We start from the raw sequence: 13,326 nt of genomic DNA, 5'->3' as shown, positions 1-13,326 counted from the left end.
TAACAGCTGCCTATAAATCCATACTTCTAGACTTTTCAAGTGGCTTTCTCTCAGAGTCCAACTCTCCACTCCATACAGCAGGATAGAAAAGATGTGACATGTAATCTCCAGGCTTTTAAAATATTGAATCATGGGAAAAAATGTACGAGAGGAGAGATCCACCCCCATCATTGCTTAATCCATTTCGTGTTAGTTTCCATCTTCAATCGGGGGGAAAGAGACCCCTGAACCTTATCCATAAAAGCCCACTTAGCTCAAGGCAGTAGGAATATATGGCATATCAGTTGATTCATCTACTGCAAGGGTTTTCAAACTTGGCAAGTTTAAGATTTGTGGACGTCAACTCCCAGAACTCCTGAGCTAACATGACTGGAGGAGAAATTCTGGGAGTTGAAGTCCACAAGTGTTAAAGCTGTCAAGTTTGAAGACCCCTGCCCTACTGTATGAAGTGTGAAAATTATACCATTCAGCACTTCTGGTAAAAGATCCCCAGTACCAAACTTCATGCTCTAACTGGGCACTGGGATGACACAAAACTAATAGATGTTGTAGTGAAAAATGTGATGTGATGGATATGGAGACAGGAAGTCAATGCTCACTGAAACAGTAGTTTAATATTAATTAAATATTATTATAGTAGTATAGTGGTAGTGATAGGAATTAGAGTAAATCTCTTGTGATATCTGTTAAATGTTTAAACGGTTGAATGGTATCTCCTTACTGTTGAAGCAGACAGATACCAGGAGTTGATTTAAGGACATGAAGGTTATTCCTGGACATAGGGATCAATCCCCAGAAAGCCACAGTCAAGGTCTAAGGGTGCTGGAAGCTCTAATGTAGCTAAGAAACTAGTTGCAGAGGCTTAGTACAAAATACCAGACCTTATGAGCCATCTGGGACCTGGCAATGAATACGAGCCATATGATCACAAGCAGAGTGGCCTTCAGTGCACAATTGATGGTCTTTAGCCTGACGAAAAGAGAGAGAAGAAAAAAGAAGAAGAACTGAAGTATAGCACCACAACACAAAACAGATCGACTGCCAAATCGCATTTGCAGAGTGAGTTGGAATATGAGTCATATTGATATTTTCTTCTAATCTAGCCCATCTCAGGCCAAAATGCAAAATCCTAGTTGTTTGAAGACATAGGAGGCATGATGGATGACGTGCTTGGAAGAATGACCCAGTTCTTGAAGACTTCTCTTACAGGTTTTCCTCATCCAACCTAAATAGGAGGCTTGAGCAATCCATCTCCAAAGGACAATTTCAGTTTCCCCTCCCATCATTAACCACTCAAAACATTGTGAAAATAGAAATTGCACATGTTTGTTATGCAAGAATCAGATATGATACGTATCTGTACAGGGTAAACCACCATGTGTCCTAATGGGATGGAAATCTGTGACAATATTTCTTAGGATTGTCTAATAGATGGAAGTTGAGTCATAGCAACTGGATTAATTTTCTTGTTGGTTTGAAACATTTAACTGCTTACCGTGGTGGTTCAGTGGTTAGAGTGCAGTACTGCAGGCTACTTCTACTGACTGCCAGCTGCCTGCAATTTGGTAGTTGGAATCTCACCAGGCTCAAGGTTGACTCAGCCTTCCATCCTTCCAAGGTGGATAAAATGAGGAGCCAGATTGTTGGGGGCAACAGGTTGACTCTCTAAACCACTTAGAGAGGGGCTGTAAAGCCCTGTGAAGCAGTAAATAAGTCTAAGTGCTATTGCTATTATCCAAGAAAGTAATTATTGAAAGTGTTGAGATTCGGTCTACTTTATCTCTGCACCAGATAATTCCCCAGGCTAGTCCTGGGTATAAAACCATTACAAGTGAAGGCGAAATACTCAAACTCAGAGAAGCGCACAAAGACCACTAACTTAAACTACTTTTAATTCTGTGTGACTGTCTAGAGATTTAGTTGTTTTCCTAGCTTTGCCTGCTTCATTTAGGGGGGTGGGAAAGACCCAATAGATCACTCCAGGTTATGTGGGGCATTCAGCTCTAAGCCTTTCAAACCCCGTTGTGATAACCAAAAATAATTTCATACACTGAAAGCCTTCTGCTCTCAGGTAGTGAAAGTTAACACCAAGGATTGCATATATGCCTTACTTTCTGATATACTGTCGGGCTGCAGGAATTCCATCCAAGTCTTCATTCAGCAGATACTTCTTAATTCCTAAGCAGTAATTATTTAGGTATTCTGACCAAATCACTTGACGGATATCAAAGGAGAATAACTGGAATAAAATGGAAAGGAGAATATCAAAGAAGGGTAGACGAACTATTTCACTCTTGGTTTATGCTGAATAAATCAAGTGCGGTGGCGCAGTGGTTAGAGTGCAGTACTGCAGGCTTCTGCTGACAGCTGGCTGACTGCAATTTGGCAGTTCGAATCTCACCGACTCAAGGTTGACTCAGCTTTCCATCTTTCTGAGGTGGGTAAAATGAGGACCCAGATTGTTGGGGAAAATAGGCTGACTTTGTAAACTGCTTAGAGAGGGCTGTAAAAGCACCGTGAAGCGGTGTATCAGTCTATGTCAGGGGTGGGCAAACTACGGCCCGGGGGCCACATCCGGCCTGTTGGTCTTTTTAATCCATCCCGCCGAAGATTGGTACAGAATTAAGGTTTGATGTGAATGATTGAATGATTGCATTCATTTGATTTTGACTTGTAATGACAGGCATTTCGACACCAGGTGGCGGCCCATCTGTCAAATTTTAAAAGTCAATGAGGCCCCCGAGCCAAAAAGTTTGCCCACCCCTGGTCTATGTGCTATTGCTAAGTGCTATTATATGAATAAGAAAATTAGCTTTGGCAGGAAATTCCTCATTAGTTTAGCTGATCCCATCAACCAGAGTCGTTTTCCACGCACTGGATGTCTCTTCTTCTTCATATTTAAGACTTGTGATGCATTAATCCAGTGAAAAGGGATCAGATGGATGCCAAGGGGTTCCAATTGATTATTTCCTTAACTTTCTTCTAGAAACTGAATTCTCAGTGAAGGAGGGGCCATAGATGGCTCTCCCAATTCCTCAAGCTGATTTGTCTGTTTGTCTGTATTTTCCAAACATTTATATGGCTACCTAGCTCACTCAGGTGATTCCAGGCAGGTTACAAAAGTAAAATCCCAAGAACAAAACCCAATAAATCACCACTTTCCTGATGACGACAATAATTAAACACATGAGGGGGCTCTGAATCATGTGGCAAAATTTTCTCTCCTGGGCCATTCAAAGCATCAAGGCAGCGTCCAATCCTGTCCTAAGGTTTCATCCTCAATTCCCCACTTTCCAGGGAGCAACAAAGAGTTCCACAGTTGGAAACAAATTCAGGGATACCTTGAAAGTTTGGCTGTAAAGGAACAAAACCTGCACAGAATAATTTCGCCTGAGATTTGCTTTGGGCCCTTCGCACCATGATGCCAGATTGGGAGTTCTATGTCAGGAAGGGAGAGGCCTTCAGAAAGAATTGCTCGGTTGCGTTGATGTTTAATCATAGCGCTGAATGTCGTTGAAATGATTTGGGAGAGCTTTAACCCTTGCTGGCCTTCAGAAAAAGGTAAAAGGCAACAGTGTGGTTTTCCCAAAGACCTATTTATTTCATTTTTATTTATTAATCGAATTTATATAGCTGCCTATTTCACCAAAGGTGACGCTAGGTAGAACACAACGATAGATAAATCTTTCCAGAGCCATCTCGCCACAGCTTTCTGTATTCCAATATTTGAGGGGCTGCCACAGAGAAAAGGGGGTCAAATTATTCTCCAAAGCACCCAAGGGCAGGACAAGAAACAATGGATGGAAACCAGCAATGGAATTCAAAATATTTTACCGTGTTTCTCCAACAATACGGCTTCCACCAATAGGAATGTTTTATTGGCATAAAATCAAATTAAGCCCCTCCTCCCAAATTAAGGCCTATATTAAACATGTGAAATGGCGGGGGGGGGGGATGGCAGGGGGGGCTTGCCGTTAGGAAGTACTTTTGTTGCATATCCAGATGTGGTGCTGCCTGCGTTGGTGGGGCACTTCGTATCGGGAGACCTTCCGCCACTGTTGCTTTCCCTTCTCCTTTGCTGCTGCAGCGTTTAGAGCAACGTTGTGTGTTTGGCACAGCCATGCATGGCCAGCCAGGGTTTTTCCCTGCACCCGGAGCCCTGCGGAGACACTTGGCTCCAGACGCTTCTGTCGCCGCCTTCCCTTTGCCTTCGAAGGTAAAGCCAATTCTTTTAAAAATGACACCCTACTACAACAAAGCCTCCCCTGCCTGAGAGGGCAGCCCAACCCCACGTGGGGAGGTGACTCTCCCGGGGCCTCAGCGCAGGATCGGCCCACCCCAGGAGAAGCACCCAGCTGCCATCCCTGCCTGGCACCAGGTAGAGCACAAAGAGCTTCGCCTGGGGTGCCCAGCACAGCTGATAGGTGGGCCCTCCTTTCCGGTGGCAGAGCTCTCGCCAAGGCAGCGAGCGCCTCCCTGCCAAGGCCCTCCGCTCATCCCATCAGGACCGCGCTGGAGCTGTGTGGGCTGGGCAGAGCTGGGAAAGTGAGCCGTGGGTGCGCGCCCACCTGCCAAGCGAAAGAGCCGGGCCGACCCAAACTTGGCTTCCTTCCCAAGTCCCTCCAGTCCAAACCCGAAGGGGCCACCAGGAGAGGCTGCCCGAAGCAGTGATAGCACCCACCCATCCATGGACAGGGAGGCAAGGCGATGGCCTGTGCCGCGTCCTCCTCCGAGCTGAGCCCCGCCGAGTCAGCGCCTCTTCCAGATGTCCATTGCGCTGCAGCGTTTGGAGCTGCCGGCGGATTTGGAGATGCATGGGGATGGGGATGGCCTGGCCAGGGAAGCAGTGCTGCCATCACCTCACCTTCCTGTCCACGGACGGGTGAGCGCTATCACTGCCTCGGGCAGCCTCTCCCGGTGGCACCTTTGGGTTTGCGCTGGAGGGACTTGGAAGGAAGCCAAGCTCAGGTCAGCCCAGCTCTTTTGCTTGGCAGGCGGGCGAGCACCCGCGGCTTGCTTTCCTGTCTCTGCCCAGCCCGCACAGCTTTGGAGCGGCCCTGGCGGATGAGCGGAGGATCCGGCGGGGAGGTGCTCACTGCCTTGGTGAGAGCTCTGCTGCCGGGAAGGAGGACTTGCCTGTCAGCTGCGCTGGGCGCCCCAGGCGAAGCTCTTCGCGCTCTGCCTGGCACCAGGCAGGGATGGTGGCTGGGCACTTCTCCCAAGGTGGGCCAATCCTGTGCTGCGGCCCCGGGAGATTTGCCTCCCCACATGGGGTTGGGCTGCCCTCTCAGGCAGGGGAGGCTTTGTTGTAGTAGGGCGTTGGTTTTAAAATAATTGGGTTTGCCTTCAAAGGTAAAGGGAAGGCGGTGACAGGAGCGCCTGAAGCCGAGTGTCTCCGCCAGTCTTCCTAACAGTGAGGACAATTAACCAGTGGAACAGCTTGCCTTCAGAAATTATAGGCACTCCATCACTGGAGTTTTTTTTTTTAAAGAAGAGACTCGACAGCTGCTTGTCTGAAATGATATAGGGTCTCCTGCTTGAGCAGGGGGTTGGACTAGAAGACCTCCAATGCCCCTTCCAGCTTCTCTTCAATTCTCTTCTATTCTATTCTTCATCATTTTCTCAATACTAGAAGGTGCAGTAATGGTGTAGACACGAACTGTCTTGATGGGGATTGATAAAGATAGAAATCCTATACCAGTAATGGAAGACAGCTGATTAGTAATAGGTAACCCACGCTGTTGAAATCCTATTTTATAGAAACCTTGAAATTCCAGTTTACATCAACTGGAATTGATTGCAGACTTCTGAACACGCTTATCTCAAAGGGAATTTTCTCATAAAATGTTCCAGTGTGTCCTTGTGCTTAACTCTGGAACTGTCCACCTTTCCAGGTAGTCCACAGACGAAACATATAGTTGCTTTTTCCTAAGGCTACATTAATTCAATAAGATGCTTACATTTTTGTCTTTTGGATTGAGCTCTTTCATCAACATGTTTGTGTGGCCGGAGCTCCATTCCCAGGTATGGTTGATAAAATATTCAAGAAGCCTCATGGCCTTTTCTATGCGCGTTAAAAGTTTCATCGCCCTGAAAGACAAAATAGAAACACCTCAGATAGCTAGGCAGAGAATTATTGAAAAAAGTTCTTGGTGCCACAGTCCTTTAGGACAGTGGTTGCCAACTGGTGGGCCGCGGTCCACGGGTGGTCCACGAGAAAATGTTTGGGGTCCACAGAGAAATGTCACCCCCCAAAGCACCCCCCAAAGCAATTAATTCAGGCTGCGCAGGAACACAAGGCTGCTCCACCCACATGGCCTGAGGGAACACAAGGCTTGCTTGCTTGCATTGCAAATAACACGAGGTAGTGAGGGGAGGGGGGAAAGGGTGGAGGGGGGTAACCTGCCCCACTCACCCCACGTGCCTTGTCTTGCCACCAGACTGCTGCTTTCCACTTCTTTCTTCTTCTGCTTTTGGCTGCACGCAAGGAAAGCAGCAAAAGTCTTTCTTTCTCTCCCCTCACACTCTGCCAGAAATGAGCCTTTGGGACCCTGCAACATATCCTGCTCCTAGAGGCTGCCCCGGGCAAAGCCTCATTTCTGGCAGAGTTTGGGGGAGAGAAAGAAAGACTTCTGCTGCTTTCCTTGCACGAAGCCAAAAGTCAGTTTCTCTCTCTCTCTCTCTCTCTCCTCCCCCTGAGAATGGAACTGGAAACACTACCCTGCGATCACAAATAAGGAACGATTGATCAGTAGGAAAATGGGGCGGGAAATTTTCCTGCAGACATTTTTGGGATTTTCCCAGGGTCTCTACAGACCCTGGCTGCTGCTGCTAAATACCAAGGGGGGCATGATGGCTCAGCGGTTAAAGATGCTAAGTGGTCAGCTGGAAAGCCAACAACTTGAGTTTGAGACTCACAATAAGGGTGAACTCTCGTTTCTTGCCCCAGCTCCTACCCACCTAGTAGTTTGAAAGCATGCAAATGTGAGTAGATAAACAGGTACCCCTTCAATGGGAAGCTGACAGCATTCTATGTGCCCTTGGACAATGCTGGCTCCCTTGGTCAAGAAACAGGGATGAGCGCCATGCCCTAGAGTCGGATATGGCTGGACAAGGGAACCATTACCTTTTGCCAAATGCTAGGTCAGTCAATAATAAGGCTCTTGTGATTCAAGATCTAATTGAGGAGGAGCGAGTTGACCTGACATGCATCACCAAGACCTGGCTGCTCTGGAATGTGGAGGTTCCCCTCTCAGAATTGTGTCCATCTGGCTTTTGAGTTTGGCACCACCCGAGACCCCAGGACAGGGGACGTCGGGTGGCAGTGGTCATCAGAGTGTCTGAAGCACAGGTGGTATTCAGCCAGTTCTGACTGATCCTGGCAGACCAGTAGGGAAATTTTTGACTGGCCCTGTCCATCTGCTCCTGCTCCTACTTCTCACCTCTCCTATATTCTGCTGTTTATTAGCTGAGCTGATTCCCGCAGTAGAGCAGATTGCTGCACCTCAGCTAGCTAAAAAAAAACAGCACAGCTCACCACAGCTTTTCAGTTGCTAAAGAAACCTTATTGGCAACAGGAAAGGCATCCGGCCCTTAAAACACTCTGCTAGCTCTATTCAGTTGCACAGACTCTGCCTTGCAGGGGATTAGGGTGTCGTTAAAAGATGATAATCTATAGGTTTTGTATAATTTTAATCTTTTTAATATTATAAGCCACCCAGATTTACCCTGTAGTAAGATGAGTGGCCAATAAATTTAACAATCAATGAAACAAACAAACAAACAAACAGGTCTTCTGTATTCTTAAGGATACTTCCCTAAAACTGCTATCCTGACTTTTTTGGAACTGTCCCCTACACCCCACAATGTAGATCCAATCTCACTGTGGCTTCTTTCCAATCAGCCGCAGATAAAGGTCATAGAGAAAAGCAGGGGTGGTGTGATAGACAAACATCCGGTACTGATGGACCAAATGGCTGGAGGTCAAGGTGACTTCTGGAATTCTGAAGGGTTTCTCCAGTGGGTTTTGGGTAAATGAACTTCTCACATGGGTTTCTGCAGAGTGGTAGAAAACAGATATTACACCCATTGAGGTAATTGCATGAAAGAGCAGCAATGATTAGACGTGAGCATTGAAGAAGGCAAAGCTATGTGAACATTGGAAAACCAGAGGTGGTTTTCAGCACATATGATTTGACAGGCTCAGGTAGAAATAGAGGACCTCCCTGTAGGGAAAGAATTATTTTCCTACAGGCAATAATTCTGTTAATTAGTGTTGTTATTGTGATGTTACAAAGGGTCTTTTGCTTCAAATATTTTATTTGGTCAGTGTCTAAGGCCATGATTTCAAACCTATGGCACATGTGCCACAAGCGGCACGCAGAGCCATTTGTGCTGGCATGTGAGCCGCAGGCAAACTTACCTCACTGCGCATGCACGCACGTCGCAGCTGATTTTTTGGGGGGTTGGTTTGAGGCCTTTTTCAGCCTCCCAGAGGCTTGGAAAAAGCCACCACAAGGCTTTTCAGGATGAATAGATGCATTTTGTCACTTCCTGTAATACTGGAAGTTATGAAACAGGCCTATAATTTGTCCTGAAAAGCCTTGCAGAGGCTTTCCCCAAGCCTCTGGGAGGCCAAAAAAGGCCTCAAACCAGCCAAAAAATCAGCTGTGTGGCACAGTGCAGATAAGGGGCTGGGGAGATTGTACATGCATGCACAGGGGGCGTGGGGAGGAGGGCACGCATTGCATTCTGGGTGCTGGCATGCGCACATTTTTGGCACAGGAGGCCAAAAGGTTAGCCACCACTGGTCTAAGGGGTCTTGCTTAACATCTAGGTCAAGGGTCTTCAAACCTGACAGCTTTAAGGCTTGTGGACTTCAACTCCCAGAATTCCTGAGGTAACATGACTGGAGGAAGAATTCTGGGAGTTGAAGTCCACAAGTCTTAAAGACTTGTCAAGTTTGAAGACCCCTGATCCAGGTAAAGGTTTTGTTGTGGTCTGTCGGCCGCTGGCCCCCTGGCAGCTGAATCAGATGAGGAGGCAACATGTGAGTCAGCCCAGCCTCAAGGCAATCTATGAGCTCCAAGGGGGAAGAGAGAATGGAGCTGTCAGAGATAGACACAGAGGCGGAGACTGGGCCGTCGGTCAGCCCTCAGATGGAGAGTCAACAGTCCCCAGGTCTGGATTTGACTGATGAGGAAGAGGAGGAACAGCTGGGTCCAGTGCCTAACCCGTGGATGCACAGAAGGCAGAGGAAAGGAGAGCAGTGGAAATCTATGGGCTGGTCCTTGGGGTGGAAGAGCCACCACTTCTAGTGAAGCCTCACCTGGGGATAAAAGGCATGCTGGAAGAAAGCAAGCACACCTCCCACGACTTCCTTTGCAAATGTGGGAAGAGAGAGAGAAACTCCTGGTTTGTTGGGGCCATTTCAGGGAGAAAAGGAGCGAGCATCACCATCACTTTCCACAGGACTTAAGGACTTTGTTAGTCTGCTTTGAGAGAGTTGCTGCTGGCGCTCCTAATAAAGGTAATTTTTTGTTAAATACAAACAGCTTGCCATGTTTGGGAACCAGATCAGAACAGGTTTCCTCTGTCCAGTTGTTCCTGACCCCCATGGTAACCCGGGGATGATGCTCGTGTCCATTTCTTAGCTGAGGGAGCCAGTCTTCTCTGAAGATGCTTCCATGGTCATGTGGCCAATGTGACTAATGCCGAGGTTCATGGAAAACTCTTACCTTCCCACCTAAGTGGTACCTATTTATCTACTCACATTTGAATGCTTGCAAACTGCTAGTTGGGCAGCTAAGGTGAGTAATGGAAGCTCACCCTGCTGTGCATTGCTCAGGTCTCAGACTTGAGCTGTCAGCTTTTCAGCTGACAAACTCAGTGTTTTTCACTGCTGTGCTGTTGCACGTCCATGCCTTGCCTACTAGCTTACTAATTTTAACGATGCGTTAACCAAATCTCGCAAGTCTGAAATTATATTTCACCCTAATCAAATAATTTGCAAAGGAAAAAAAAACCCGTAAATTCTCCATAGTCTGAAACTATTTGTACACCTTCAGGAAAGCAGAATTCAAGAGGCTAGAAAGGCAGGGATATTTCAGAGTGAAGGCAGGGGTCTCCAACCAGGGCAATTTGAAGCCTGCTGGACTTCAACTCCCAGAATTCTGGGAGTTGAAGTCCACCAGTCTTAAAGTTGCCAAGGTTGGAGACTCCTGTTTTAGTGAGCTGTTACTTAGGTGAAGAGAAGCTACGAAGAAGTCACCCAATTTCCATTCCAACTCCCAACTTTTGGTGTTTGTAAAGGTTACATAGCAGACAATCTCTCTCCCTGCCTTTGTGCTGGGTGAGACCACTTCTAAAACTACTCCCAAAAGCCTGGTGGAATTTTCCAAGTGCCTTGCAAGATAACTCACCCAAATCTCCCCAATACAAACAGTTGAGGCCACCTGAGGTACAGTTGTAAATCATTGGCGATTTTGGTCTGAAAAGTATGCAAATAAGAGACAACTCAGAATTCAGCAAATGCACTGAATGTATTGGTATGTTATTTGTTACAGAGGTATATATGGAGTTTATACATAGAAAAGTATTGTTGTGGTTCGCTGGCAGCAGGTGTGGACGGCTGAGGTCTCAGAGAGTGCAGACTCAGATGAGGGGCCTGCCTGTGATCAGGGATGGGGCCAGGACCATCAGGAAGTAGAGTGCTGCCTTCAGAGACTGTAGAGGCTGGCAGCAGTGATGAAGAGGTCGCCGAGGAGCCTGTGCCCAGTGCGCGCAGGGTTGCTCAAAGGAAAGAGCAGTTGCAGCAGCACGGGCAACTCGGGAGTAAGACTGCAAGGTAATGGCCCCTCCCTTAAGAGATAAAAGCCAGCTGAGAAACCAGAGTTCTTTGCTGCAAGCAAAGAAGTTTTTGCACTCAAGCCTTGTGGATGTTCAAAATATCTTGGTGGGTGTTTGGAGACTCTAAAATACCCCTGTGTTTTAGTTCCTTTGTACCATAAAAAAGCATGCCACCCCAACAACAAATCATGTCCTTCTAATGTCAACAATCTAGTATTTCTTAGTGTTATCCATTCCTTAACCCACATCAGATTTGTAGCTTGGTAGTACAACTCCCAATTAGGCAAACCAAATCCTCCTCTAATTCTAGCATTTTGCAAAAGTTTTACCTTTATTCTCGCTTTCAAAAGAAAAAAGAAAAAAGGACAGTTTTTAATGCACCTTCACTGTGGATTAATGGGGAAGCTGTCTTGTGCATTGCAGTTAAAGCTCCTTTAACTTCTTAATAATAACAGATTAACAGAGTTGGAAGCAGGGCTGGGCTTCAAAAATTTTAGCAATGAGTTCTCTGCCCAGTTGCTAGGTGGGCGTGGCCATGGTGGGCATGGCGCAGTCGGCCGCCTGAACCATGGTGGTGGTGGGGCATTTTTGCCCTCCCCAGACACCAGAGGCTTTCCTCAAGCCTCCGAGAGGGCAAAAACAGACTCCCCAGGCTCCGGAGGCTCTCTGGAAACTGGAAACGGGCCCATTTCTGACCTTCCCAAACTTCTGGTAGGCCCATTTTTTGCCCTCTCTGAGGCTCTGCGCATGCCCTGCACTTACCTGCATCTAAAACGGGCCACATGGGGACTCCTGAGAGGGGAGGGGTGGGGTGGGTGGGGCCAGCCAGGAGCGGGATTTGGGGGTTCCCCAAACTGCATCGAATCTTATCTAGGGACTCTCCCGAACCCCTGCGAACCCCTAGCAGCCCACCCCTGGTTGGAAGGGATCCTATAGGCCATCTAGTCCAACCCACCACCCAAGCAGGAGACCCTACACCATATGTGACCAAGGGCAGTCCAATCTCTTCTTGAAAGCCTCCAGTGATGAAGCTCCCACAACTTCCGAGGGCAACTTCTGTTCCATCAATTGATTGTTCTCACTGTCAGAAAATTTCTCCTTATTTCCAGGTTGAATCTTTCCTGGATCAATTGTTCCTTTCCGTCCATTGTTCCTTGTCTGGCCTTTGGGTGTCTTGGGAAATAGCTTGACCCCCTCCTCCTCTCTGCAGCAGCCCCTTCATTAATAAACCTCCCTGTTCACAGCTTAGGAAAGGCTCCAAAAATGACAATTAACTGTTGGCTTTCAAGTCTTCTTGAAAGACCTGGATGATAATCGGATGAATTGCAACTTTGACAGTTACTGAGATTCTAAAAACTTGAAAATCAATTCATGCAATGGCGTACCTTTTGATCACCAAACAAGCCTCACCTGTGAACTGCAGTGTACCAGCCAATGGTGATGGTTAAGTTGACAGCGAGGTCTACTGGGATAAAATCAGCTACATTAGTTGGATAGCATTTTACAGTCCGTATAACCCCTTTTGCAGCCTAGAAATAAAGGAGTGAATTAACACCTGTAATTTGGCATCCTTATTTCACACACACTTTGTAAACCCTGAGACTCAAATTCTGTAACAGTTGAGCGGGTTGGGAAGAGTTTTCCTGAATTAAACTGGGGAGCAAATTTGAGGGAGTTGTGGGACATTTCCCACTTTTGCCCTCTCCAGAATCTGCCCTTTCACTGCTGGGGTGTGATCATTCTCATGCTTTCCTGTGTGGGAAACCAACCCTCTCCTAGGACAATGAAATATTTTAAGAAATTTCTTTTTTTAAAAAGCAGGATAAAATATTTCTCCTAAAAAAGAAATAAAAATCTTAACTCAAAGCTGCAGCTCCCTGCCCCCAGCGGATCTTTTGTGCCCGTTGAGAAAAACTGGGCCAGCCTATCTACAAGACAAAAGATCTTCAGCTCCAGGATGATGGGCTTAAGACATGACCCTTCAGGATAGAATAGGATTAACCCACTACCATTTAGCAGCAGAGCTCACTACATTGCACAATCTCCTAAGGACATTGCATCACCCTCCAAACGTCAACCAAACTTATAGAGCCAGCTATGACCCCTACATAACCCCTAGAACAGCCAATAGAAATACATGTTCTTGCACAGGAACAGGAAGCTCAAACACAGAGCCCAGAGAAGGTATTAAAAAACCCTACTCTCAACTCTGTGTGGTTAGATGGCCAGGACCACAAACCCACATGGTTCTGCTTCGTCATTAAACCATCTTTCCAATCAGTCTCCATATTTCCAGAGTCTTTCTTCCAGTTTGGAACTGAACCAGATGGATATTTCTTCCAACACCTGTTATACTTGTCATGAAAACCAAAAGCTTTTGAACTTGCTCAGAACATCTCAGGCGTCTTCTTGATCAGCCTGGGCTTTGGTCTTTAAGAACTATGAGACTTTAAGACAAAGACGCGTAGTTCTTACAGA

At 46.8% G+C, this 13,326-nt stretch overlaps 1 protein-coding gene across 2 annotated transcripts in view; it reads right to left on the bottom strand.

The window, feature by feature from the left end:
* Positions 1–595: 595 nt before the first annotated feature.
* The window catches only part of LOC113437176 (fatty acyl-CoA reductase 1-like), a 28,047-nt gene continuing 15,316 nt past the window's right edge, over positions 596–13,326 (bottom strand). For both annotated transcript variants that reach the window (XM_087934244.1, XM_026702056.2), the window contains 6 exons: positions 12,259–12,377; positions 10,422–10,489; positions 7,884–8,055; positions 5,961–6,090; positions 2,112–2,239; positions 596–969 (listed from right to left, as the gene is read on the bottom strand). In XM_087934244.1, coding sequence (XP_087790370.1) covers positions 849–969; positions 2,112–2,239; positions 5,961–6,090; positions 7,884–8,055; positions 10,422–10,489; positions 12,259–12,377 — 738 coding nt within the window. In that variant the 3' untranslated portion in view covers positions 596–848. The remainder of the gene's footprint in view (positions 970–2,111; positions 2,240–5,960; positions 6,091–7,883; positions 8,056–10,421; positions 10,490–12,258; positions 12,378–13,326) is intronic.

This window comes from Pseudonaja textilis, chromosome 5, assembly GCF_049901715.1.
Source record: "Pseudonaja textilis isolate UNSWEBS1 chromosome 5, rPseTex1.2, whole genome shotgun sequence".
Classification (NCBI taxonomy): domain Eukaryota; kingdom Metazoa; phylum Chordata; class Lepidosauria; order Squamata; family Elapidae; genus Pseudonaja; species Pseudonaja textilis.
Note: the sequence above shows the minus strand (reverse complement) of the source record. Positions and strands in the feature narration are given on the sequence as shown.